The sequence below is a fragment of the Callorhinchus milii genome, unplaced genomic scaffold (genome assembly GCF_018977255.1).
Source record: "Callorhinchus milii isolate IMCB2004 unplaced genomic scaffold, IMCB_Cmil_1.0 Scaffold6, whole genome shotgun sequence".
Lineage (NCBI taxonomy): Eukaryota > Metazoa > Chordata > Chondrichthyes > Chimaeriformes > Callorhinchidae > Callorhinchus > Callorhinchus milii.
Window position 1 is genome coordinate 2909552 of NW_024704747.1, and position 24520 is coordinate 2934071.

General features: G+C 49.2%; 1 protein-coding gene across 1 annotated transcript in view; it reads left to right on the plus strand.

The window, feature by feature from the left end:
- Positions 1–419: 419 nt before the first annotated feature.
- Positions 420–24520, plus strand: part of gli2a (GLI family zinc finger 2a) — a 63071-nt gene continuing 38970 nt past the window's right edge. Inside the window, exons 1-2 of the mRNA XM_007896370.2 lie at positions 420–470; positions 19719–19824. Of these exons, the coding sequence (XP_007894561.2) occupies positions 455–470; positions 19719–19824 (122 nt within the window). The 5' untranslated portion in view covers positions 420–454. The remainder of the gene's footprint in view (positions 471–19718; positions 19825–24520) is intronic.

Sequence of the window (24520 nt, forward strand, 5' to 3'; positions counted from 1 at the left end):
CAGGTGGGGACCTCAGTTTAACGTCTCATCCAAAGGACAGCACCTTAGTCAATGCAGTTCTCTCTCTCGGGGGTGGGGTTGGGGGGGGGGGGTTGGAGCGGGGCGGGGGGAGGGTGTGGGAAGAGAGGAAGGGATAGGCGAGGCGCGTGGCCACATCGCTTGCGTTTCGATGGACACGATAACGCGGGTAAAGTCTTGTTATTTCTCCTTCCTCCACACAGAAGTCGAAAGCCCTGGGCCCGAGTGTGTAAGAGAGCGCAGGAATGCAGTCTCAATGCGGCCCCACGGTACAGGGCAAGCCTATTGCAAGATAAATGAAGAGCCGTGCACCTCCAGTGACTCCGTTGGCTCGTCCCCAAAGAACAAGAACCCTCTAGGCTGTCTGCCGCACTTAGCCGAGCAGCACACTCCTTACAGGGCGGTCTGTCTGTCAGTCGACCCCCGAAATGGCTACATGGACCACCGCTATTGTACGTATCCACGCACCTCTGATACTCGTTACTGTTTTACCCGGGTGGGACACCTTATCAGGGTGATTTCCCCACCCCCCCATCCACTCCGCCTATTCCCCTCCTCACCCACCCACCCGCCGTCCCACCCACCTGCCCTCTCCGTGATTACCCCCCCGACCCACCGCATCCGCTAACCCCTCAAAGCAATCCCATCCCGGCCCCACCAACCCCTTTCCCCCAACACCCCTCTCCCCCCCACCACCCCTCACCCCCGCATCAAATCACCGTAAAATAGCGAATGAGTCAGGGCAAAAGTCATCCGATTACAGGTGCCAGAGTTCTCCTTTGTGTCAAGTATTTTGGTCCATTCTCGCCTTTGTGTCATCGACATTATTTTTTCTTGTTGGGAGTTTTTGTTATGTATTATATGTACACATAATCTGATTTGTGTGTGTGTGTAGAGAGGTGTGGGGGGTTGGGGGGGGGGGGGGTGAGAAACGCTATCATTTTAACATCTACATGTCAGAACCCTGTCTCGCACTGTGTTTCCGAAAATGTTATGTTCTCCCACTTCCCTTTGGAGGTGTCCAAGGTCGATGATAATTCGCCGTCGATGGGAATGTTCATCAACTCTCAGTTTATTGTGGAAATAATCATAATCGCCTGCAGGGCTAATGAGGGAAAGGGCGTGTAAATGGGACTGAAACGATTGCTCTCACAATAGCCGGTGCGGACACGATGGGCCGAATGCCATTCGTCTGAGCTCCAGCAGTTCCCCCACTGCACACTCTGGGCTCCCCCACCAAGCCTTGGCTTTCGCCAACCTGCGCCTGATACTATCCGGAATTAGATAAGCAAGGAGAGAGAGAGAGAACGCATTCCACTCCAACAATGTATCGCTGGGATTTCCATGTGTAGGGGGGATGTATGGACTTCTCAGTCGGGTTTGGAGACTCTTAAGCAACGGTGATGGGTCTCCGCGTGTGTCAGACACCCGGCTGACCACATGTGTTGGATGAGAGGAGGGGAGGGAGAGGGACGGAGTAAACAGGAATGGGAAACCCTTCTCTTCCTCCCTTCTCTCCTCTCTCTCCCTCCCTCCCTCCCCCAGCTCTACCCCATCCATTGTGCCGTTATTTGAAACCAAAGCTCATTCAAATTGAATAGCAGAAACTCAGCACCGTTACTGAATTCTTTCTGATAATCCTATCACACGGTTGATCAGGTCAGGGGTCCCAATGATAAAAAAAGAAGGAAAAGTAAGTTCTGAAAATGCTTATCCTCCTCTCTCACCCCCCCCCCCCCCCCATCCCCTCCCACCACCAAGAGAACCACCTACAAACAACATATACATGTCAGAAAGAGCTAAAGATTCCGCTGTTTTATAGTTAAAAGAGGGTAATACCTTCTCTATCCCCTCCCCCTCTCCCCCGACTCCCCCCCCCACCACCCCCCACTCTGTAGAATTCCATCTCCAATTCCCGCTGCTTCACTGTGTCCTTTCAGCTTTCAAAAACCTCCTGGAAAAATTATCCCCGGTGCAATCTGTCGGCAAGTCGGGTGTGTTTCTCTCTGCAATGTCGGCAGTGTTTCTGGTTTGTGAGTGGAATAAACCTGGGTGACAACTGATGCTCGTTCACACACCCTCACAGTGGCATCAGTAATAATGATAATAATAATCCTTGCATTTGATATAGCGCCTTATCACGTCTTTGAGCATGTGCTGTAAAGTGAATTGCATTGACTGTGTACTTTGTGAGCGAAGTACTGCAGCCAATTTCTCACAGTAGTGTCCCGCAAACAGTCGTGGATTGACTGAACCGAATTCTTTTTTGTTAAGAGGTCATTACCCGCCCATCGACGAACAACCGGGTTCCTGCTTATTGCGAGGTAAAAAAAGAGGCGTGCGTAGCAAGGAAAGTCGCCTAAGGTTTTGCCCTGCCCGGGAATCGAACCCGGGTCCTCTCGCTGGCGCTCGAAGCAGTACACGCTATTGTGGGGAAGGGGAGAGACAATGTTTCGCCCCCACACAAATCCGGAGGCCATTTAGACTCTGAAATCATTCCTAAATATAGCCAACAAGCTGGGCACATGCGCTATCGGTGCATGTGGCGATGGCTAGCTCCGAGAGTACAAGATTACTCCCCTGGACCCATTTTGAGCAGCAAAAAAACAATCCGCAGATTAATGAGAAGGGAGTTTCTTAAAACTAACAGTGCTCTCGGCATCTGGTTCAAATCTTCCCTGGAGTTGAAGCGCATATCAGACGTAGCCCAGATTTGTTGTGACTCCAGCCGCGTTTCAAAGGACTTTACACATGGCATAAAAATGCTATTTCTCAAGTAAATGAGATTTGCCGGGCTCTGGAAAATTGATGTAGGAGTCTTTGTGTTTATCTAAGTAACATGACCACATCACGGTCTCGCTCGCCTCTTTTTGTAGTCTGTACTTGACTTATCTGTTGTCAGGATTATTTATGGAGCGGTTGGCAGATCAGCAGATGCAGTTCTGAAGAGTGGAAGTTTGATGTTGAAGGCTTAGCTTTTGCGATGAGTTCGGTGCTGTGCGTTGGTGTGGTGTGTGTGTGTGTGTGTGTGCATGTTTCTGAGTGAGATGTTAGTCCAACAAGCTAGAGAGAGAAAAAAAAAGCAGAGATCAACAGCAGAAATCTGTTAGCTCAGTTAAGTCTGTCATCTGGATTAAAACAATAGTAAAAATAATAATCCTTGCATATTAAATAATAATAACAACGCCTTATCGCGTCTTCGAGACGCCTCAAAGCGCTTCACAGAACATACTTTATATCTCTGTGGCCGATAAGCATTCATTGCACAAAATTCTGATCAAAACGGTTGTTTTTTTTTCCCCACACGTGAGCCTAAGGTGGTGATTATTTTGACGGGAGTGGGTGGGGGAAAGGGGGATATTGAGACTGCATGGGCGACCTCCTTCTGTCTTCGCTTCACATCCGAGTCCGAGTTTGTCCTGAGCAGCCTGGAGGGAAAGAGGAGGAGTCCGAGGTGAAGGAATGTTGTGTGTCCGCCTGGCTCAATCGAGAGCCCTCACATCTGAGTCGGAAGGTGGTGTGTTCAGGGGCCCCAACGTTCAAGGACTTGGAACCTGTACGCTCTGAGCTGACATTCCAGCGCAGTGCTGGGGGTGTGCTGCAACGTTGGAGGTGCCGTCAGAGGAGACGTTAAACTATGTGGAGTTCTGTAACTCAGTGGTTAGAGCACTCGCCTCGCAAGCGAGAGAACCTGGGTTCGATTCCCGGGCAGGCAGGGCGAAACATTGGGCAAGTTTCCTTACTCCACACGCCTCTGTTTCCCCAGCAGTAAGCAGGAACCCAGTTGTTAGTCGATTGGCAGATGACTCTTCCGGTGGGAATAATTCCTCATAAAAAATAATAATAAATGACTTCAAACTCCCAACTGTTTGCAGGGACGCTGCTGTGCGCAATTGGCTGCCGCGTTTCGCCCGCAAAATATACAATTCACTCTAGAGTATATTCTGTGAAGCGCTTTGAGACGGCTGGAAGACTTGATAAGGCGTTATATCCAATCCAAGGATTATTATTATGTTCAGTCTGCCTGTTCGGGTGAGCATTATAGAACCCGTAGCACTATTTGAAAAGATAAGGGAGTTTCTCTCTCTCTGCCAGTGTCCTGGCCAACAATCCCCAACCCCCTCCACCACCAAAAAAAAATCGGTCAATCGTTTGAAGGCTGTTTGTGGGACATTGCCGCGTGCGATTGTGGTGCCACATTTGCCTCCAAATACACAGTAACTCCATTTCGCAGTAAATCCTGTGAAGCGCTTTGAGACGTCCTTCCAACATGACAAGTCGCTGCGTCAAATAAAGCGAGGACTATCATTGTGTGGAACAAAAGACTTCAGGTGGCTAATGGCTTCTGTCTTCTAAGAGAGGTAGGCGATACTCATCTACACTTCAGAGAGTTTAAGATGCTTGTTGGCGGGTGTCGGCCTGGTGCGGTGGTGGAGCTCTCGCCTCTGAGTCAGAAGCTTGTGGGTTGGGTTGGTGACGATGATGGGTTCCCACATGTATTCAGACGCCCTGCTGACTTAGGAAAACCACGGAAACCCATCATCATGCTTAAGAGCCTACAAACCAAACTACTAGAGTTCCACTTTGTGAATGGTTTCCGTTCAACACAGCTCTCTCCTGCGCGCCAATCATCGAGGTGGCAGGACCGTTCAACAGGGCTGGGGATAATGTGCAGCACTGTGCTGCAAATCAAAGGCAAATTCACTACAATTTGGGTTGTAATAAACTCAATGGTTGGTACCTGAGCAGGGAAAGCTGAACGAGCCATAGGTCATATTATCAGCGGCGATCGTTATCACAGTGGCCCAAAATGTGATCAAAACTAGTCTACATTCAACCAGTGACTGCACTTTTGGCTGATGTGATAATTGCCACCGGTGGTAATATCCCATGCCGCAACTTTGACCCCCATGTAACAGGCACTCCCCCAACATTGGCCTTTCCCCTTTAGTCAAGCCCTTGTTCTGAGGGCCAGTGACACAGTCTGTCTCACTACAGTCACTGCAATTTGGAACTCTCTCCCCCAAAAGGCTGTGGGTTATGACTGGATCCATTCAAACTGAGGTGGATAGATGTTTGTTAGGTCAGGGGAACAAGGGATAGCGGGCAAAGGCAGGTAATTTTGGAGTTGAGGTACAGGTCAGCCATGATCTACTAGAATGGCGCAACTGGCTCGAGTGGCTGAATGGCCTCCTCCTGTTTCTACGTCCCCACTCCCCTCTTGTCCACTCCCTTCCCCTCGAGTCGTACTTTTACTGGTTGCTTGTCGCTCTCGGAGTGGCCGGGATTCGAAAAGATGTGAGGAAAAGGCTGCGGCTTTTAAGTAAACTTTGTCATTTTTTTAAGAGCCGAGAGAGAGAGCCGTCCATGTCAACACGGAGAGAGATCACAAACAGCGGCCTCCGCTTTTGTGTGGGTCTAATTGGCAGGATAGTTAGTTCATCGAGGGTGCATTCCCGTGCCATCCAGTGCATGTCTGAGTTCCGTATCTTCAAAGAAATGGCCCGAAAACCAGAGTCAGTGTCAGAACATTGTGTGAGCGATGGAGAGGGGAGGGAGGGAGGGAGGGAAGGAGAGAACAAGCCTGCTTCTGGCTCTTCCTCAACCACCATCCCTTGTAGTTCCCCCCATCCCCTCCACTCCACCATCGGCAGCCGCACCATCAGCCACTACGCCCCGAAACTTTGGAACTCTCTCCCACGAACGGAGCCTCCGCCTGGACCTCTCCTTCCCCTCTTTTTGATCGAGACTGAAGTCCTTCCTCGTTGACCGTGCTTCCGCTCATCCCTCCCTCCCTCCAGCTCGGCATCAGGCTCCGCCACTGTTAAGCGCTCCGAGACGCTACCCCACGTGAAGGGCACCGTGTAAGTGCAAGTTGTTGTTGTGTAAGAAACCAATCGAGTTCGTGATTGCATTTTGACGGTGTTTGGTTAAAATCTGGCAATTAATTATTGTGGTTATATGAAGGTCGCTGGTCAGACTGCCTTTGCCACACCATTGCTGAGTTGTGGGGGGGAGGGTGGTAAATGTAGTTGTAACTGCCTATGTGCTAACTAACGCCCATACGCTAATTATCACATGTGCGGTCGATTTGACCACTTTGTGCTATTTGTCAGGTTCCTGGTTTAGCTAAACTAAACAAGTCAGGAGCAAAGGAAGTTTCCCAGTAACTTGCAGTCCACCCTTTGGAACTTCATCGCACAGTCTCTCCATCTCGGGCCCCCCACCACCACCACACCCCCCCCCACCCCTGCCCTTTGCCTCCTTCAAGGCCCATCTCAACACCCTCCTCTTCGACTGCTGCTTTGATCACCCTCCGCTCCCCCTCCTACCCTCCCTGCCCTCCGCCCCTCCTGAGCCCAATGCCCAGCTCAGGTGCAAATCCTCCACTGTCCAGCGCTTTGGGATGTCCTCCTGATGTGAAAGGCCATATCCAAATGGAATTGGTTGTAGTTGTTGACTGTATGTGTGTGTGTTGTGTGTGTGTTGTATGTGTTGTGTGTGAGATGTGCGTGAGATGTGTGTGTGTGAGGTGTGTGTGAGGTGTGCGTGAGTGTGTGTGTGTGTGTGTGCGAGGTGGGACACATAGGTCGTGACCGTCGAAGAGAATTATCCCCGGTAATTTTTTTTTTTCTTTTTTTCGTCGTCGTTGCTGCCTCCAAAGTGCAAACGTGACTGAATTATTCATAAATCAAGGTTACTGAAGCCAAGTGATGAACTGGTTCAAAGGAGAGGGTTTTTTTTTTTTTGCTTGCTTGTCAATGTCGGTGTCTGACAGCAGAGGACCGGGCAGAAGATTTGTTAACACGCTTAATGTCTGTGCTTTTAGTGTCAGCCATCCACAGTTAGCTCCCGGGCACCTTGATTCTTCACAGCTCTCTGTGTCTTTTCATTGTAACCCCGTGATGTGACAGCAAACTGAAAGCGGCCCCATTAATTTGCGGGATGAAGTACGCGCACCGGTGATAGATAGCGCTTGTGATACTCCGGTCATCTAATGAGGAATCCTTGCCGTCAAAAAGAGGTCTTGGCAAATGTTGACCGAGGGCAGCGTTTGATTTAGTCGGTTGGAGGAAGGAGTAGATGGCAACCCAGCAACTGGAGGGAGATTCAAGTAGAATGAATGATAATAATAATCCTTACATTTGTTATAGCACCTCATTAGCGTCTTCGGGACGTCTCAAAGCGCTTTGCGGAACATACCGTGCATTTTGTGGACGAAACATTGGCGGCCGAAATTGCGCATAGCAGTGACCCACAAACAGTCGTGGATTGGAGCGACCAAATTATTATTATCTTTTTATTTTTCATTTAATTTTCGAAGGGATTGTTACCCCCGGAAAGGGAGGGAAAGATAGAGGGAGAGGAGAGTGCGATAAAAGAGGACGTCATAGAGAATGAAAGAATGAGAGATAGAAAAAGAAACGAGCGATAGGGAGGAAAACAAGTGAGAAAGGAAGAGTGAAAGAAAACTAAAGGGAAAGAAATAATTATTTGTTTGGATCTAAACCCAAGTGAATAGATGAGCATATCTTGTGTGTGTGTGTGTATGTGTGTGTGCGTGTAAACAGAGGCGTGTGGAGTAAGGAAACGTGACTAACCCGCCCGGGAATCGAACCCGGGTCCTCTCGCTTGCGAGGCGAACGCTCTAACCAGTACACTACAGGACTCCTCAAATTCAGCACAGCAGCTTAGCTCATGCCTTTTGATATTCTTTCCTCTTTTGGCTGTAGTCTTACACTATATTTTGCGTGGGTGTGGTCATCATTGGAAAGGACTCAGCTGGTTCCTCTTATATCTGTGGATCATTTGCAGAAAACAAGTTAGTAACAGAGCAGAGAGGAAAGGTCGGGGCTCCTAACGGCACATTACAACCCTATGCATCGCAAAGGACTAATGTTAATGACTGTGTTAATGGCTTTGGCGGTGAGATCTTTTACAGTTCATTTTCTTCGGTCTAGTGGGCGTCTTTATTGACACGTGTCAATATTTTTTGAAGGGATTATTATCACCGGAATGCAATCCACCAATCGACTAACGACCAGGGTTCCTACTTAAGGCTCGGTAAACTGGCGCGTGGAGTAAAGAAACTTGCCTAAGGTTTCGCCCGGATCCTCTCGCTTACATCCACGATGTAATGGAAATTACACTACATGCAGAATTTCCGTCAAAGTTCTGTGCGGTCTGAAGACGTGTCAAGGCATTGGTCTGCGAGGCTAAGACCCTGAGAAATTCCTGGGGCAACTGGCCATTGCTTGCACTTGCCCGAAATCCAAGTGCTTCTCTTCGCTCATTGCGAAGGAATAAAATTGCTTTTATCCTTCCGAAAGGGAATGCTAATGCAAAGCATTCTTTCGCCGACCACTCTCATCTAACCCTGCCCGCCCGTTCCCCCAGCTGAACCTTTTTATCGTCATTAATCTTGGAGATAATAAAGTTTTTTTTATTTTGGTCAAAGCAATTACTTAATCCCAGTGATCGTCAGCATTAAGTAGGACTATTATTGAGCTGGCCATAAATCAGAGCCAAGCCAGGTAGGTGATTATTTGTGAAGTGCAATCGCTCTTCGGGATCCGAACAATACCTATGCAATTTTAAGTACTGTAATTACCCAAACAGCATGTTAACAATGAGTGGTTTGTATGCAGGACAGTCAGATACAGTCAGGATATCCCTCATTTTCATTTTTTACTCCGCATCCTTCCTTCCCGAGCAGGATGATACATAGAGGTTATTAGCGGGCTCCACTGACACACCTGCTGGCAACAGATAATTTCTCTATCCCGAACGGAATCTGCAGCCGTCCTTTCTCAAAGCATCTCGGAGAGCTTTCCTGGTGCCCTTGTGATTGCTGCGACTCGATGATCTGTCTGTCTGTCTGGCTGGCTGTGTGTCTGTCTGCTCGCACTGAGCCCGGCTAGTTTCGGGAGCTTTCAGCCGGAGATATAAAAATTATTTGAGAGCGATGGGCTGGCCCCAGTCTTAAGCGGAAATGAACAGCTACTACGAACGGCTGGCTTCAGCCTGGCTCAGTCGGTAACACTCTTGCCTCAAGAGTCGGAAAGGTTGTGGGTTCGAGCCCACAACCAAGTTGTGTAGCCTGGTGGCTAGCATGCTCGCCTCGCAAGCGAGAGGAGCCGGGTTCGATTCCCAGGCGGGGCAAAACCTTAGGCAAGTTTCCTTACCCCACACGCCTCTGTTTATCCAGCAGTAAGTAGGAACCCCATTGTTAGTCGATTGACAGATCACTTTCCGGTGGTAAAAATTCCCTCCAAGAAAAAGAAATTGGGTCACTTAATCCACGACTGTTGGTGGGGCACTGCTGTGCGTGATTGGCTGCTGGCTGCCTTTCGCCCACAAAATACACAGTCAATTCACTTGAAAAGTATTTGCTGTGAAACCCTTTGAGACGTCTCAACCACTTGATAAAGCGCTGTATGAAATGTAAGGATTATTATGATAATTATAACTCAATCGTGCCTTCCCTGACTGCTGCGCCCAACTTTTGCAGAACATGCAGCTCAGAGACAAAGCTATACGACAGGAACTGAGGGAGTTGGTTATGATGCACGCACCCACGGTATTTATACAGGGAGGGAGGGAGGCTTTGGCTGGTTTGGAAGTGGCTTACACAGGAGAGAATTCATGTCCTTACAGGTGTTTCGTTGGGACGTTTCCATCCAAGATAAAAGCTGCTAAGAGATCTCCTTTGAGAGAACCTGCACTTGTCTCCTCTCTGTTTCGCTTGGCTGCAGTGAATAGCATGAGGCTTTAGTGGGATCGGAACTGTGTCAATCAAACATTTCCGTGAGGGGGAATCTCACGCACTCGGAGTGACATCTTGTTACAGTGACAGCAACCGAGAGGCACGGGCTGTGGCGATTTCTGTGCAAGATCATAATCTGAGGGCACATTGACAGCTCACAGGGTAACCCCGCTCTGGACACGCTTTGGAGACCATGTAGCATATGGGTCTGATGTGAAAGGCGCCATTTAAATATAGTTTGTTGTCGTGCAGCCCCGTCACCGTGGAGTGCTCTGAGATATCATCCTGTGTTGACCCTCCTCTTCGACTATGCTTTTGAATAGCGCCGCGAGATCGTTAACATCAACTGAACAGACAGAGGGGACGTCCTCAGTCTGACGGCTCGTTATATTGTGTACGTGTCAGTCCTGGAAAGAGATAGTACCTCCCGACCTTCCTGACCTGCTTTCTCCCCTCTCCGCTACCCGCTGCCTCCGCTCGGCTGGCTCTGGCCTCCTGCTCACCCCCACCTCCCACCCCCGGGCTTGCCCTCCGCTCCACCATCAGCGGCCGGCCCAAAGCTTTGGAACTCTCTCCCCCAGTCCTTCCACCTTGCCACCTCCTTCCCCCTCTTCTTCTTCAACTGTGCTTATGGTCGCCTGCTTCTTCCCCCACACCCCCCACCTCCCACTGGCTCGGCTTCAGGCTCCGCCATCGTTAAGCGATCCGATGCCCTACGTGAAGGGGGCGCTGTGTAAATGCAAGTTGTTGTTGTTCTTCATGGGTTTAAACCTGGGGTGTTCCTTTGGTCGGTCCGTAGTTCTATAATTCGGACTTGCAGCCCTCTCTGCATACTTGAACCTCTTTGCCCATTGAGCAACCGGGGGCTGTGACCACAGGCTAAGAAGCCCTATTTCCGGTAGTGGGTACAGAGCTGGGGCCATTTTCCGCTGTCTGTCAGATCAGGGAGATCTCCTGAAATTGACCCAGCAGCAATCTTATCCCAGAGATCGCATTTCCTTCCCACAGTAAAACGAAGCACAGATATCAGACCCAGAGGACTACATTTGGCTCAGCTTGCTTTATTTACGCACAGCCCCCCCCCCGCCCCACACACCCATCTCCTCCTCTTTCCCAGCCTCCTCCCCCAACCCCCTCGCCCCCCACCCCACTACCCCCCCCCCAACCTCACACACGTACATACACACAAAAACCAAAACTGCAATATTTCAAAGCTATTTGATTTGCCCAACTATTTTCCTCCCAAGCTCTGCTTGTCGCTGTGGGATGTTTTTATTCTCTTGTGCTGCAAGTTTCTGCTGACCAGACTTGACTTTGCAGTTGATGTGATAAAATCCGGCCTTGGTTGTGGTTCGGGGGGAGGGATTTGGACGAGGGGGGGGATGAAATCCTGCAAAGCGCTTTGAGACGTCCTCCTGACGTGAAAGGCGCTGTATCAAATTACAAGGCTTAATTAATTAATATGAATTAATTAATATTATTAATGATTGCCGCGTTTCACCCATGAAATACATAGTCACTTCGCTTTACAGTATATCCCGTGAAGGCGCTTTGAGACGTCTCAAGCACGCTATATCAAATGCAAGGATTCTTCTTCCTATTATCCCATTGCGGGCACCTCCACGCGATGCATATATGTGGAGTCGTCAGTCTGGTTTGGATACGCTTTACAACAACAACTTGCATTTATATAGCGTTTTCCCACTCAGGGTGGCGTCCGGGGGCACAGTGATGGGGTCTCCACGGGCCTCAGACAAAACCGAAAACCCCACAATTTTTAAAAATAAATGCAGAACAAAAAGATGACCGTCCGGTATCAAGATAGACTCCGCAGTTAACTCGGCCATCGTGTCCACAAGGGCACTTTAATTTTCTCTGACACATGCAACCGACTGGTTTCATGTGTTGTTAGGACAGTTGCCAAACTTGTCTTCAGGAATTTCCTGTATTGAGACTCATTTCCTCTATTCCTGTATTGAGCCAGAAAAGCTTTTTAATTGCTCTAAGAGTTTGCCCTGCAGGATATTATTATTGTCTGACTGCTTCCTCGTCGGGTTGAAGTGCAGGACAACAGAAGACGGTGTGTTTAACGTCCTGTTGTAAACGCGGAAGTCGCTGGGGACAGGCAGCAGATCAGGCAGCATCCATGGAGAGAGAGGAACATGAGTTAACATTTCAGGCCAATGGTTTTTCGTCACAACTGTTTAACGTCCGCGCTGCGATGGGGAGGGAGAATGGGTGGAGGGGAGAGGGAAGGAGTTAGGTTCGGAGATGGGAGGGTGGGGAGCTCGACGACATAATGTTATCGACCCGTTGCGTGCTACGTTGAAACTCTTCCTGGTGAGGGGGAAAAGGGGGAGGGAAGGGGCTTAAAACCACAGCAGCAAAACTCTCTGAATTAGTCAGTCAGATTCTCTCTCGCTCTCTTTCTCTCTCTGTCTCTCTTTTTCTCTCCGTCTCACATTTTAAGACAGAAGGTCTCGCGGGGAGAAGTGATCAGCGGCGAGGACGAGGAGTTGGCCAATGGGCGCTGACCGAGCGGGTTCTCTTTCTCACGCGAAAAAAAATCCCCCACAAAATTAAACGGGCAAAAAAGAAAAAAAAAAAAAAAAGTTTTGCAGGGACGAACCAAGTAAAATGTTCGCCCACGGTAAAAGAGGTTGCCTCCCCCTCTCCCCTCTCCCCTCTCCTCTCCTCTCTCCTCAAATGTCCGTGGCGTTGCATTCCACGACGCGCATGCCACAAGGGATTTGTCCTGGTAAATTAGGTAAGTGGTAGCTCTTCAGCCCTGGAGAGTGCTATGCCTTTGTTCGCGTTAGTGAGATGGAACAATGCAACTGTCTGGGTTGATGGACTAAGTCTTGATCAATCCCTCTAACGACCAGACCTGCTAACTTCGCATGGACAACCTGTCCTGGCTTGCGTTTTAAGGACGTTACTTACTAGATTCCTCTATCGCTAGGATTTCTCCTCTGCCTCCGCCAACTCTTTACCCCCCCCTCCTCCTCCCCCACCCACTCACGCACCCTCAGAAAAATAGATGGGTGTTTTTTTTGAGTGATAAGTGTTCCTCGCCAAAAGGAGCAGAAAGATTTTTTTTCAAAAGAAAAGAACACCTTAAATAAAACTCGGATTAAAAACTTGGGCTTTCCCCCCCCCACCCACCCGCCCGCCCCCCCCCCCCCCCAGCCCCATCCCCACCGTGCAGACACATTCCCGTAACCCGGCAGATCAGTTCAGAGAAGAAATAATAATAATAATCCTTGCACTTGATACAGCGCCTGATCACTTCGCCACAAATAATAATCCTTGCATTTGATATAGCGCTTTTCACGTCGGGAGGACGTCCCAAAGCGCTTCACAGGATATGCTGTAAAGTGAATTGACTGTATATTTTGGGGGTGAAACGCGGCAGCCGATTGCGCACAGCAGCGTCCCCGCAAACAGCGGTGGTTTGAGTGACCAATTTATTCTTTTTTTTTTGAAAGAATGCAATGCGGTTGACATTGCTATAACGCCTTTCGCTTCGGGAAGAGAGAGTCTCAAAGCGCTTGAAGCGGATCCCAGGGATACTGACAATGGCCTTGTTTCGTTCACTGAATCGTGTGCGTCGGATTTCGTGTTCACAGGGTGATGTGAAGAGGGGGGTTATCACCGCTGGCTGTGTATAGCGTCACTGCTAAAAGGGAGGAATGTTTTTCTGTTGGGAGTCAGGGGTGAGAAATTCCATTGCTGGGTAAAGTTACCGGCTTAAACACATGTGCTTAGAACATTGAAATCCCATTATAAATCCCTCGCAGGCTAAAGGTATTGTTACCGGCCAATGTCACGACACCCTAAAGCAGTAAAAATTCCGCAATAAAACAGGACCTTTCATCACACATTTCTTAGCAAAATTATCTGAAGGAGTACCTTAAGAAACATTGCAAATTTCCCCCAATAATGTTTGATGCCGAGTCCAATAATAATAATAATAATCCTTGCCTTTTATACAGCGCCTTATCACGTCTTCGAGACATCTCAAAGCGCTTCACAGGATATACTCTAAAGCAGATTGACGGTGTATTTTGTGGGAGAAACGCGGCAGCCGACTGCGCGCAACAGCGTCCCCCGCAAACCGTCGTGGATTGAGATCTACCGGCGTCCTAGTTGACAAACCTCCAGGGAAAAAAAATTGGTCGTTCGCATCGTGGCTGTTTGTGGGACTTTGCTGCGCGCAAATTGGCTGCTGCGTTCGCCTGCAGAATACACAGCCACTACGCCTTGCAGAAGACTTGTGTGAAGCGCTTTCGAGACGTTTCAACTTGATAAGGCGTTCCATCAAATGCGAGCAGCATTATTATGGTTTGAGGGCAGACAGAGCGAGACGTTTCATTCACTTCAGGCAGGTTGCTACTCGAATCAGAATTTTGTTCCAGTTATTGTTGGCAGCCTGAAATCCATTCTGCAAGATAATACTGTAAACAGGATAGCTGTCTCGCCAAATAGGACTACAATGAGAAGAGAGAGGGAGAAAGAGAGAGAGAAAGCAACAAGAATTACATCTGTATAGCGCCTTTCACGTCAGGAAGATGTCCCAAGATGATTTGCACTTGTGCTGGGGCTTGGGATCAGGAGGGGTGGAGAGCAGGGAGGGTGGGAGTAGGAGGGCGAATGAGGGCGCGATCGAAGAGGAGGGCTTGAGACAGGCCTTGAAAGAGTCCTGGAGACGTCTCACAGCGCTTCACAGGATAGGAAAAAAATCAAACTAAATTAGTCACTCGACCCACGACTGTTTGTGGGGACGCTGTCGTGCGCAATTGGCCGCCGTGTTTCGCCGAGAAAATACACAGTCAATTCACTTTACAGTATATTCTGTCAAACGCTTTGAGACGTCTCGAAGATGTGATAAGGCGCTGCATCAAATGCAAGGAGTATTATTATTATATTGTAAAGTGAATTGACTGTATATTTTGTGGACAAAACAATGCAGCGAATTGAGCACAGCAGCGTCCCACTAACAGTCGTAGATTTGAGTGACCCAAATTTTTTTGGAAGGTATTATTACCCCCGGAAAAGCGATCCACCAATCGACTAACAACCGGTTTCCTACATACTGCTGGGTAAACAGAGACGCGTGGAGTAAGGAAATTTGCCCGAAGTTTCGCCCTGACACTGGGAATCAAACCAGATCCGCTAACAATGGTGGAAGTTTCCGAGTGAATGTTTTTTTTTCTCTCTGTTTACTCCAGTTGTGAATCGGAATAAATAGAAACGGGCTTTGGCTGGGTAGGAAAGTTGGAGATTTGTTATCGGTCACAAATCACTTGGGAATGGAAGCTGATCGTTTGCACGTTTCCTGAATAGGGGAGGCAGCTGCAAGAGGAGATCTGAGTGGCTGGACGTGGTTTGGACAATCCTCTTATAAATGTTATGAAGCCTTCTGTCGCGATTGCAGTGTGTGCTTGCGGGTGGGTTTGTGGGATGAGGGTGGGGGGTGCAGAGGAATGCGCAAAAACGTGTATGTCTGCATGGGTTAATGTGTTGGTGTGTGAGCGTGTGTGTGCGTGTGTGTGTATAAAGCATGTGTGTGTTGCGTGTACAGGAGTGGGGTGAGGTGTGTGAATGGAGGGTGAGTGTGTGCGTGGTGGGTAGAGTACGCGTGGAGGGCGTTTGGTGTGTATTGTCAATGCAAAGGTGTGTATGCCTGAGGGGGTTGATGGGTTTGAAGGGTGTGTATATATATAAAGTGTGTGTGTGTGTGGAGGGTGATTGCATGTGTGAGGAGGGAGGTGAGACATGTTTATATAGTGGTGTTGCGGGTTAAACGGAAATAATTCTATGTGTTGGAACGAATGGTGTCAAACAACCATCCGATGAGGAAAAAATATAAGAATTTGTGTGTGTGTGTGTGTGTGTGCGGGGCTGGGGAAAGGGAAGTGGACTAAACAGATCGAGAACTGACACACGCACAGGCACAAGGGGCTGAATGGCCTCCTCTGCCCTGAAATCTTCTAACTAACGTGGTACAATCTCCAGCCCCAAAAAGAAAGAAATTAAGTCAAAGGCGGCAGGTGACCTTTTAGTGCCAGTCAATGTATTGTCGTTTCCTATAGAGCGTTAAAGGATTATTTTTTTTTTAATTGAAGTAGTCAGCGGATCACGTTATCAATGCATCGCTAAAAACAACATTTTTCTTGTTGTTGAAAACTCTTAGCAATCCCTGGGGTTGATAGACAGAGCTGGGCTGGTCCAGGTTTCCGCTGTGTATGCTTCAGAAAGGAGAATCACTTGGAATCTCGCTTTCACTGGGTTTCGCTTTACACGTTGAAACTCAACGGACCCGAATTTTTCTTTGGACAAAGTGCTCGTAAGCACGTAAGAATTTGCTAAGAAGGAAAGAAGGCCAAGGTCCATCTAGTTCTCCTTCTGTCTTCATGGCAGTCGCTTGACACGTTGTGTCCCAAACTATCTACTGTATCCCGAGACATTATTTTCCAGCAGAAATCTATCTAATTTGCCATTGTGGTTTCCTGTAGCTCAGTGGTTAGAGCACTCGCTTTGCAAGTGAGAGACCTGAGTTCAATTCCAGGCAGGGCGAAACCTTGGGCAAGTTTCCTTACTCCACACGCTAATAATCCCTCCAAAAAAAAACAATAATAAATTGGTCATTTTCAATCTACGACTGTTTGGACATTGCTGTGTGCAATTGGCTGCCGCGTTCGCCCACAAATATACAGTCAATTCACTTTACAGTGTGTTCTGTGAAGCGCTTTGGGACGTCCTCCTGACGTGAAAAGCGCTATATCAAATGCAAGGATTATTATTATATTGGTGTCACTGTCTGGCTTTTTCGCTGCTTGTCCTGCTAGAACCATCATACCCGTTAGGGAGCAAACCGGTTTCTACTCCTTGCTCTGACCCACTCGACTGTCCTGTTTCAGTGACCGATTTAGAGCAACTTGCGATGTCTCTTCCTCCCCTCTCCCCTAATTTTTCGCGAGGTTAAAGGTCCCTTTGCTGGGTTCTCTGCACATTATTAACAGTGCATTAACTTCAACTGCGAGCTGAATGAAGCTAATTTTCTCTCTCACTCGCAACCCACTCAAGAGCTGTTGCTGTGAAACAGTAGCCTATTATACTGGTTACTTCACACGATGCATAAGACACCCAGACTCCCGACTTGTCAAATGTTGGGCCAATTTGTCTCACGTAGCCATAAGTAGGAAGGGAGCCCCGGTGCGCTCAACGTAAGCCCTAAGCTCCGAGTCTTCACACTACATTTTCTATTCATCGCTGGGCGCAAGGTTTGATCGTGGAATCCTGTAGCGTAGTGGTTAGAGCCCTCGCCTCGCGAGCGAGAGGACCTGAGTTCGATTTCCCGGGCAGGGCGAAACCTTGGGCAGGTTTCCTTACTCCACACGCCTCTGTTTACCCAGCAGTAAGTAAGAAGCCGGTTGTTAGTTGATTGGCGGGGTTAATGATAATCCCTTCTCAAAAAAAAATAATAATAATTTGGCCCACTCAATCCGCGACTGTTTGCGGGACGCTGTTGTGCGCAATTGGCTGCCACGTTTCCCCCGCAGAATATACGGTCAATTCACTTTGTAGTATATTCCGTGAAGCGCTTTGAAACGTCTCAACAGCGTGGTGAGGCGCCGTATCAAATGCATGGATTATAAGGATTATTATTATTAAAATTACAGTGCGGGCACGATTGAGTTCCCACGAGAATCATCTGGGTTCCCCCCAAACCCCTCCCCTCCGCCTCGCTCCAGTCTTCACACTCCTCTCCTTTCACCTTCCCGTTGTTCGACTCTCTAAATCCTCGACAAAACAATTGAACCGTCTCAGACGCTTGCGTATTAACAGACAACGACCGGCTCAGCCTCTCCTAAGGTGCCCCCATCTTACAGATGAGTCGGAGGTGAGAGAGAGAGAGAGAGAGAGTGAGAGGGAGAGATAGAACGAGAGAGAGAGAGAAAGAGAGAATCGTACCACAGCGCTTAATTTTTTTGAACGCTGCCTTAAAGACTGATTGAGCCGCCGTTACTGATTACGATCGCTGTCACTCCTCGAACAACGCTGTGCCTTTTGACAGGTCAAAGTTAATACCGAGCTGAGCGGAGTTTGCTGAACTATCAAGGCGGGAGATTGCATGATAAATGAAAAGCTGGAGGACTCTAATACAGTTGGTTCTGCATCAGCAGTTCCAATAACCAAAGGGGAGCTATCATCTGCAGTGTGGGCAGAGGCAAGGCTGAACTGACTTTTTACTTTGCAGCCACTTCGGATAAGCTCTGCAGAGCCTCACAGTGCTATCTCGCACCGAATTGTGCCTCGCTCGATGCAATTTCGGGACGCGCTAAGTCTGAATCCGCTGTACTTAATCCCCACCGGGTTTAAGCATCATCTATCTCTCTGATTAGAAGCCTGGTAACCAGGTGGCTTTTTGTTTGCGTAGCAAAAAAAAAAAAAATGCTATCGCGTTTGAAGACTCCCATTTGCGGAGTCCTGCGGGGTTAGAGCTCTCGCCTCGCAAGCGAGAGGACCCGGTTCGATTCCCTGGTCCTTACTCCACACACACGCGCGCCTCTGTTTGCCCGGCAGTGAGCAGGAACCCGGTTGTTAATTGATTTCCGTGCGGATCACTTTTCCGGGGGTAACAAACCCTTCGAAAATATTTGGACACTCAACCCACGGCTGTTTGTGGGACGCTGCTGTGCGCAATTGGCCGCTGGGTTCGGCCCACAAAATATCCCGTCAATCCACTTCACGGTCTATTCTTTGAGACGTCTCGAAGACGTGATAAAGCGCTATATCAAATGTAAGGATTATTATCATTATTATCTTTCACTGGATGGAGTAGGGGAGTGGGGGGGGGGTGGCAGGGATTTTTCCCACTCGGCTCCTGTTCCCCCCCCCGCACCCCTTCCCCCACCAGGAAGCCAAATCTTACGAAGGTCTCATTAACCCACCCCGCCCCACCCCATAGCGTCCGTGTGTCCTCACCCGCATTCCACCCACGGCGAGTGGCGTGTGGCTTCCCTTCGTCCAACCTGACTCCCCGACCCGCGCGTTCCCTCACCCAAAGCTGTCGTGTTGCGTCTGTGTCCATCGCACAACATCGCTTCCCACTTCTCACCAGCCCTTAGAGTTGAAAGAGCCTCTCGCTCCAGGTCTTTGTCAAGAGCCCAGTTGGAGATCTTTAATGCCTGTGATGTCGAACGCTGTGAACGACTTTGATTATTAATTCATTGTGCTTCTCTTGTCTGGTGCAGCCAATAGTGCACGCAGAGAGCCTCGCCTTCTCTTCCAGTTTTGCTGTGAAATCCGTTTTTTTGTATATATACAGTATTTATATACATACATAACTCGCTGCTTGTCAGTCTGCCCAAGTTTCCCCCCCCCCCCCACCCACCCCCCACCACACACTCACAAGCTGCCGATTATTCAGAACTCTGCAGCTCGTGTCCTCTCCCGCACCAGGCTCCCTGACCCCATCCCCTCTTCCCCCTTCAGCCTTGCCGCCCCAACCCTTCGGGACTGCACCCCACAGTCCCTCCGCCTCGCCCCCTCCCTCGCCTTCTTCAAGGCCCGTCTCAAGACCTTCCTCTTCAACCGCACCTTCGCTCACCCTCCTACCCCGGTACCCTCCCCGCCCGCCCGCACCCCACCCTCCTGATCCCAACGCCCCCATCTCAGGTTCAAATCTCTTGACTGCCCAGTGCCTTGGGACGTCCTCCCGACGTGAAAGGAGTTGTGTAAATGTCATTTGTTGTTGTTGTTCCCGTTTGAATCGTTTCGTTTTTTTTCCTACACACGGAGTGAGCGAGCGAGTGCCATCTATTTGTAACCAACACCTCGATTGTTTTTTCTCTCTCTTCCTCTCCCTCTCCCTCTCTCTCTCTCTCTCTGCCTCTCCCTCCCTCTTTCTCTGTGTCTTTTGTTTCAGCCTCGCACCACATATTCCCAGCCTTCCACACACCCATCCCGATCGACATGCGTCACCACGAGGGGAGGTACCACTACGAACCCCACTCGCTACACGCCATCCACGGGTAGGTGCTAGTTGCTTTCTTCCTTGTCCTCTCGTCCCGGGTCCCGTGCCTGGGACTTCGTTGCGTGAAAAATCTTGAGGGTTTAAGCTCTCGCAGGTGCCGCCCGGAGTGAAGAGAGGTTTGCCGTGTGGAGTTGCATCCTCCCGTAAAAATAAAGTGGTCGCGAATTGTGATAACGGCAGGTTAGTGGCTGGTTCGAAACATTTTGATTAGAAATGTCATAATAATAATATTAATAATGATAATAATTGTTGCGTTTCACTCGCAAAGTATAAAGTCGATTCGCTACACATTACGTTCGGTGAAGCTCTTTGAAGACGTAATAAGGTGTTTTATCAAATGCAAGGTTTATGATCATTACATTTGACGTAGCACCTTATCACGTCTTTGAGGCGTCTTAAAGCGCTTCACAGGTATGTTGTGAAGGGAATTGACTGCGTATTTTGTGGGCGAAACGAGGCACGAACAGTCGTAGAGGGACTGGACTATGAGGAACGATTAGGTAAAACTGGACATAGTCACACTGGAGAAGAGAAGGTTGAGGGGCGATATGATTATGATTCCAAAAGGATTGGATAATGTAGACCACGATAAGCTGCTTTATCTTGTACTGAACAGTAGAACCGGAGGACACGGCCTGCGAGTGAAGTGGGGGTAAACCCCGAACAAATCCGCGGAAACTATCTGGGGACACAGTATAGAGTTTAGGACATGACATGTCAAGGGACTGCCAGGATGGTGGAAGGCCAACTGGATGGACCTTGGTCTTCTTTGGCCCGGCAAATGATCACATCATTGGGACGCCTCAAAGCGCTTCACAGTATACCTTGTAAAGTGAATTGCCTGTGTATTTTGAGACGCTATGTGTATTACAGCATATTCTATGAATCACTTTGAGACGTCGCGAAGACATGATGAGGGATTATATCAAACGCAAGGATTCGTAAGATAATATATGTAGGAAATGCAAAGAATCATGAACCGTCTCACCCCCCAAAAGATTCCAGCAACTTTTCGCAGTCCACACGGAGTAAAAGCAACACCGTCGGCTTGTTAAAAGGTGGCTTTTCAACTTAAAACCGGTGAGGGATTGGGTTCAAAGGGATGACCCAGGCGTAATCCAGCCGATCAGTTGAAATAATCAACCTAAGACGTTCCCAGAAGAATGTTAATCACATCCAATGCCACCTGCAGGTTCTGGGGATACCGGCTTGATCCACTGGCTTGTGAACCAACCTCTGCCCTGAATTCCTGCCAAACTGTTTGATCAGCTGGCTCCTGCTTCAAGCCAAGGAGTCTTGTTAATTCCTCACAGACCTTTCACGCACGTTCATAGTTGCGCGCCGAGGGCCTTTAAGCCAAAAAAAATGTTAAAGGCGCTGCGAGGATTCTTAGTGTTTATTTAATGTCGTGCTAAACCAAAAGAGCATTTATCGTTCGGTTTCTGCCACTAGGAAATGTTCTGGTCGAGTCCTGCTGGGTAGTGGTTAGTGCGTTCGTCTCGCAAGCAACATGGGACTTCCTGTAGCTCAGCGGTTAGAGCACTCGCCTCGCAAGCGAGATACCTGGGTGGAATCTGGAAATAGTTTCTCTGTAGCTATCAATCTCATCCAAAGCCGTGTTAATAACCACACCCTTACGTTGCTATTTTCGCTGGTCTTGCCTTCAAAAGCAAATGAACGGGGGTGGGTGGGGGTGGGGGATGTCAGGGTGAAGATTCCTGGACTAGAGGCTGGGTGGGTGGGGGCATCCGTCAGGAAATTGGAGAACTGTCCAACCTCAAGGAATTCTTGGCAACTGTTCCGAAGTTCATCTTCAGAGCCAGTCGACGCACGTCGAGACAGCTGCAAACAGCGTCTCTGTTATCAACGGTGGGAAAGATTCCTGTCCGATCGATGTAAGAACAACAACAACAACAACAAGATTCCATTTATAAAGCGCCTTTCACGTCAGGAGGACGTCCCAAGGCGCTGCACAGTTGGGTCATGACCCGAGCAGGGGGGAAATGGTCAGGGTGAGGGGAGAGAAGGGAGGGAGCGAGGAGGGGGGAAATGGTCAGGGTGAGGGGAGGGAAGGGAGGGAGCGAGGAGGGGGAAGAGAGTCGAGAGGGGAGCTGAAGGCTCGGTCAAAGAACCGGCAACAAATGGGCTCCTTGCAAACAGGGCCAAGTGACATGTGTATGATGCATCACCCGAGCCCTGAGCGACCCGCATGCAAACACGTTTTGCTGCACAATCTTTTATCTTAAAAAAAACCCCACTATGTTACAATTAACTGGAGAGCGAATCTCGAGGGAACTGAGATTCGCTGTTCGAAAAGCGAAGGGAGATTCTCCCCCAATCTCCCCCTCCCGGTGTCCTGGCCGACAACTCCCCCTCAAATAAAATTTGGTCACTCACTCCACGGCTGTTTGTGGGACACAGCTGTGCACAAAGTACCACTTTATAGCGTATCCTCCGAAGCGTTTTGAGATGTCTCCCTGCCCGCTCCCTCCGTCCATCGGGCTCCGGTCTGCTCCATGTCTCCCTCCCGACCCGCCCTACCATCGGTGGCCGAGCTTTCAGTCTCTCTGCCCCCACACTCTGGAACTCCATCCCTCGGTCCCCTTGCCTCACTTCCTCCCTCGCCTCCTTCAAGGTCGGTCTCAAGACCCTTCTCTTCGGCCGTACCCTCCCACCTCTCTGCATTCCCTCACCCCTCCCCCATGCTCGGGTCCCGACACCCGACTGTTCAGCGCTTTGGGACGTCCTCCCGACGTGAAAAGCGCTATATCAAATGCAAGTATTATTATTATTATAAATATAATTTTGTTGTTGTCATCGTTGTTTCAACGGCGTGATAAGGCGCTATATCAAGGGCAAGGATTATTATTATTATTATTATGATTATAACTGACTTAGACTTTGCAGCTGTGTGGATGAGGGGTGGTGGAGAGGACAGGAAGCTATCCATGAGTCTCATTTCACAGTGTCTTCTTCCTGAAGGTTCGCTTGTTTAACTTTCACTGACTGAAACACAAAGCGATTTACGGTCAAATTGTTCGTGACTTTTTTGTATAATTTACAGTTCTGGTTGGGGGGAGGGTGGATGGAGGGGAACATTTCAGACACGCCCTGATGTTTACTCAATGCTACTTGGCTCGTAACCCAAGTAGGGACTAAACAGTCACTGTTGTTCGGCTGAAGCAACTTTGCCAAACACTGGCGTGCCCAGTGCCCAGTGCCCAGTGCCCAGTGCCCAGTGCCCAGTGCCCAGTGCCCAGTGCCCAGTGCCCAGTGCCCAGTGCCCAGTGCCCAGCCAGCCACGCACACTGAACCAATCCTGCAAACAAATCTGTCCTGATAAAAGCTGTATAAACGTACATAGAAAGTTGACAAGAGCTCTCCTGAAGTTCAGGCATCTCACTCCACTGCCCGCTGCCTCCACTCGACTGGCTCTGGCCTCCTGTTTGTCCCTCGTCCCTCCGCTCCACCATCAGCGGCCACACTTTCACCCGCTATCCCCCCCCCCCCCCCGAAGCTTACCCCCCTGAATTCTCTCTCCCAATCCCTCCTCCCTGCCCCCTCCTTCCTCTGATTTTCGCCCCCGCATGAAGGGCGCTCTACGTGTCAAATTGAGGTTTGTAAAGAGAAGAGAGTTTCTCTCCCAGTGTCCTGGCCAACAATCCTCCAGATGAAAAATTGGTCGCCGACTCCATAACTATCCGTGGGACATTGCTGTGCGCAAATCGTCTGCCTCATTCGTCCACAAAATACCCTACCCGTCAGTATATCCTGTGAAGAGCTTTGAGACATCTTGACAACGTGATAATGCGTTATATCAAATTCAAGGTTTGTTATTAGTAGTATAGTAACGCTATCTTGTACACCTGTTAGCCCTCTCTTCCCCCCCTTTCCACCCAGTGTTAAACAAAACCGCAGTACGTTATAGAGTCACAAAGTTCCATTTGCTTTTCCAACTCGGGCATTTAACACTGGAAAGGATAATAATCCTTGCGTTTGATACAGCGCCTTATCGCATCTTCGATGCATCTCAGAGCGCTTCACAGAATATAGTGTAAAGTGAATTAACTGTGTATTTTGTGGGCGAAACTCTAGGCAAGTTTCGCCCCACCCAGGAATGGAAGCCAACACTTGCAAGGCTGGAGCGCTCGAACCCACACGTTCCAGGACTCCAATTGTACCATCAAATGACTTGATGGTAAAATTAAAAATAAGAGCCTTTTTTTGTTGTTGTTGTATTCGCTTCAGCCGTGTGATTAATGGCTTTTAATCATGACGGAGGACCCCAATTCATCAAGAGCATACTCGAGCTGTCTCCTGCCTTGCCGGCATCAAATTTAGCTAATTACACGAACATTGCAAAGCAAATTAAACATGGCCTAATTGATTGTGAGCTGCAGAGTCTTCTATTATCCACGTCGTGGCTTGCTGACGGCTCAGTGTGGCAGGGGCTGGTATTTCTCTTGACAAAAACAGAGAGAGAGCTGGGAGAACGCAGCAGGTCAGGCAGCATCTATGGAGAAAGGAAAGTGAGCCAACGTTTCGAGTCCACGGCCCTTCAGCTGTCAGAACTGGGACACGTTGGGAGGGATAGAGGTTTTTAAGGACAAGTTGAGAGGGGGCGGCAGGACAAGGACGACAAAGAAGACAAAAAAAGAAGACAGAGGAGAGAAGGCGTTAGTTGATGGGTTAGA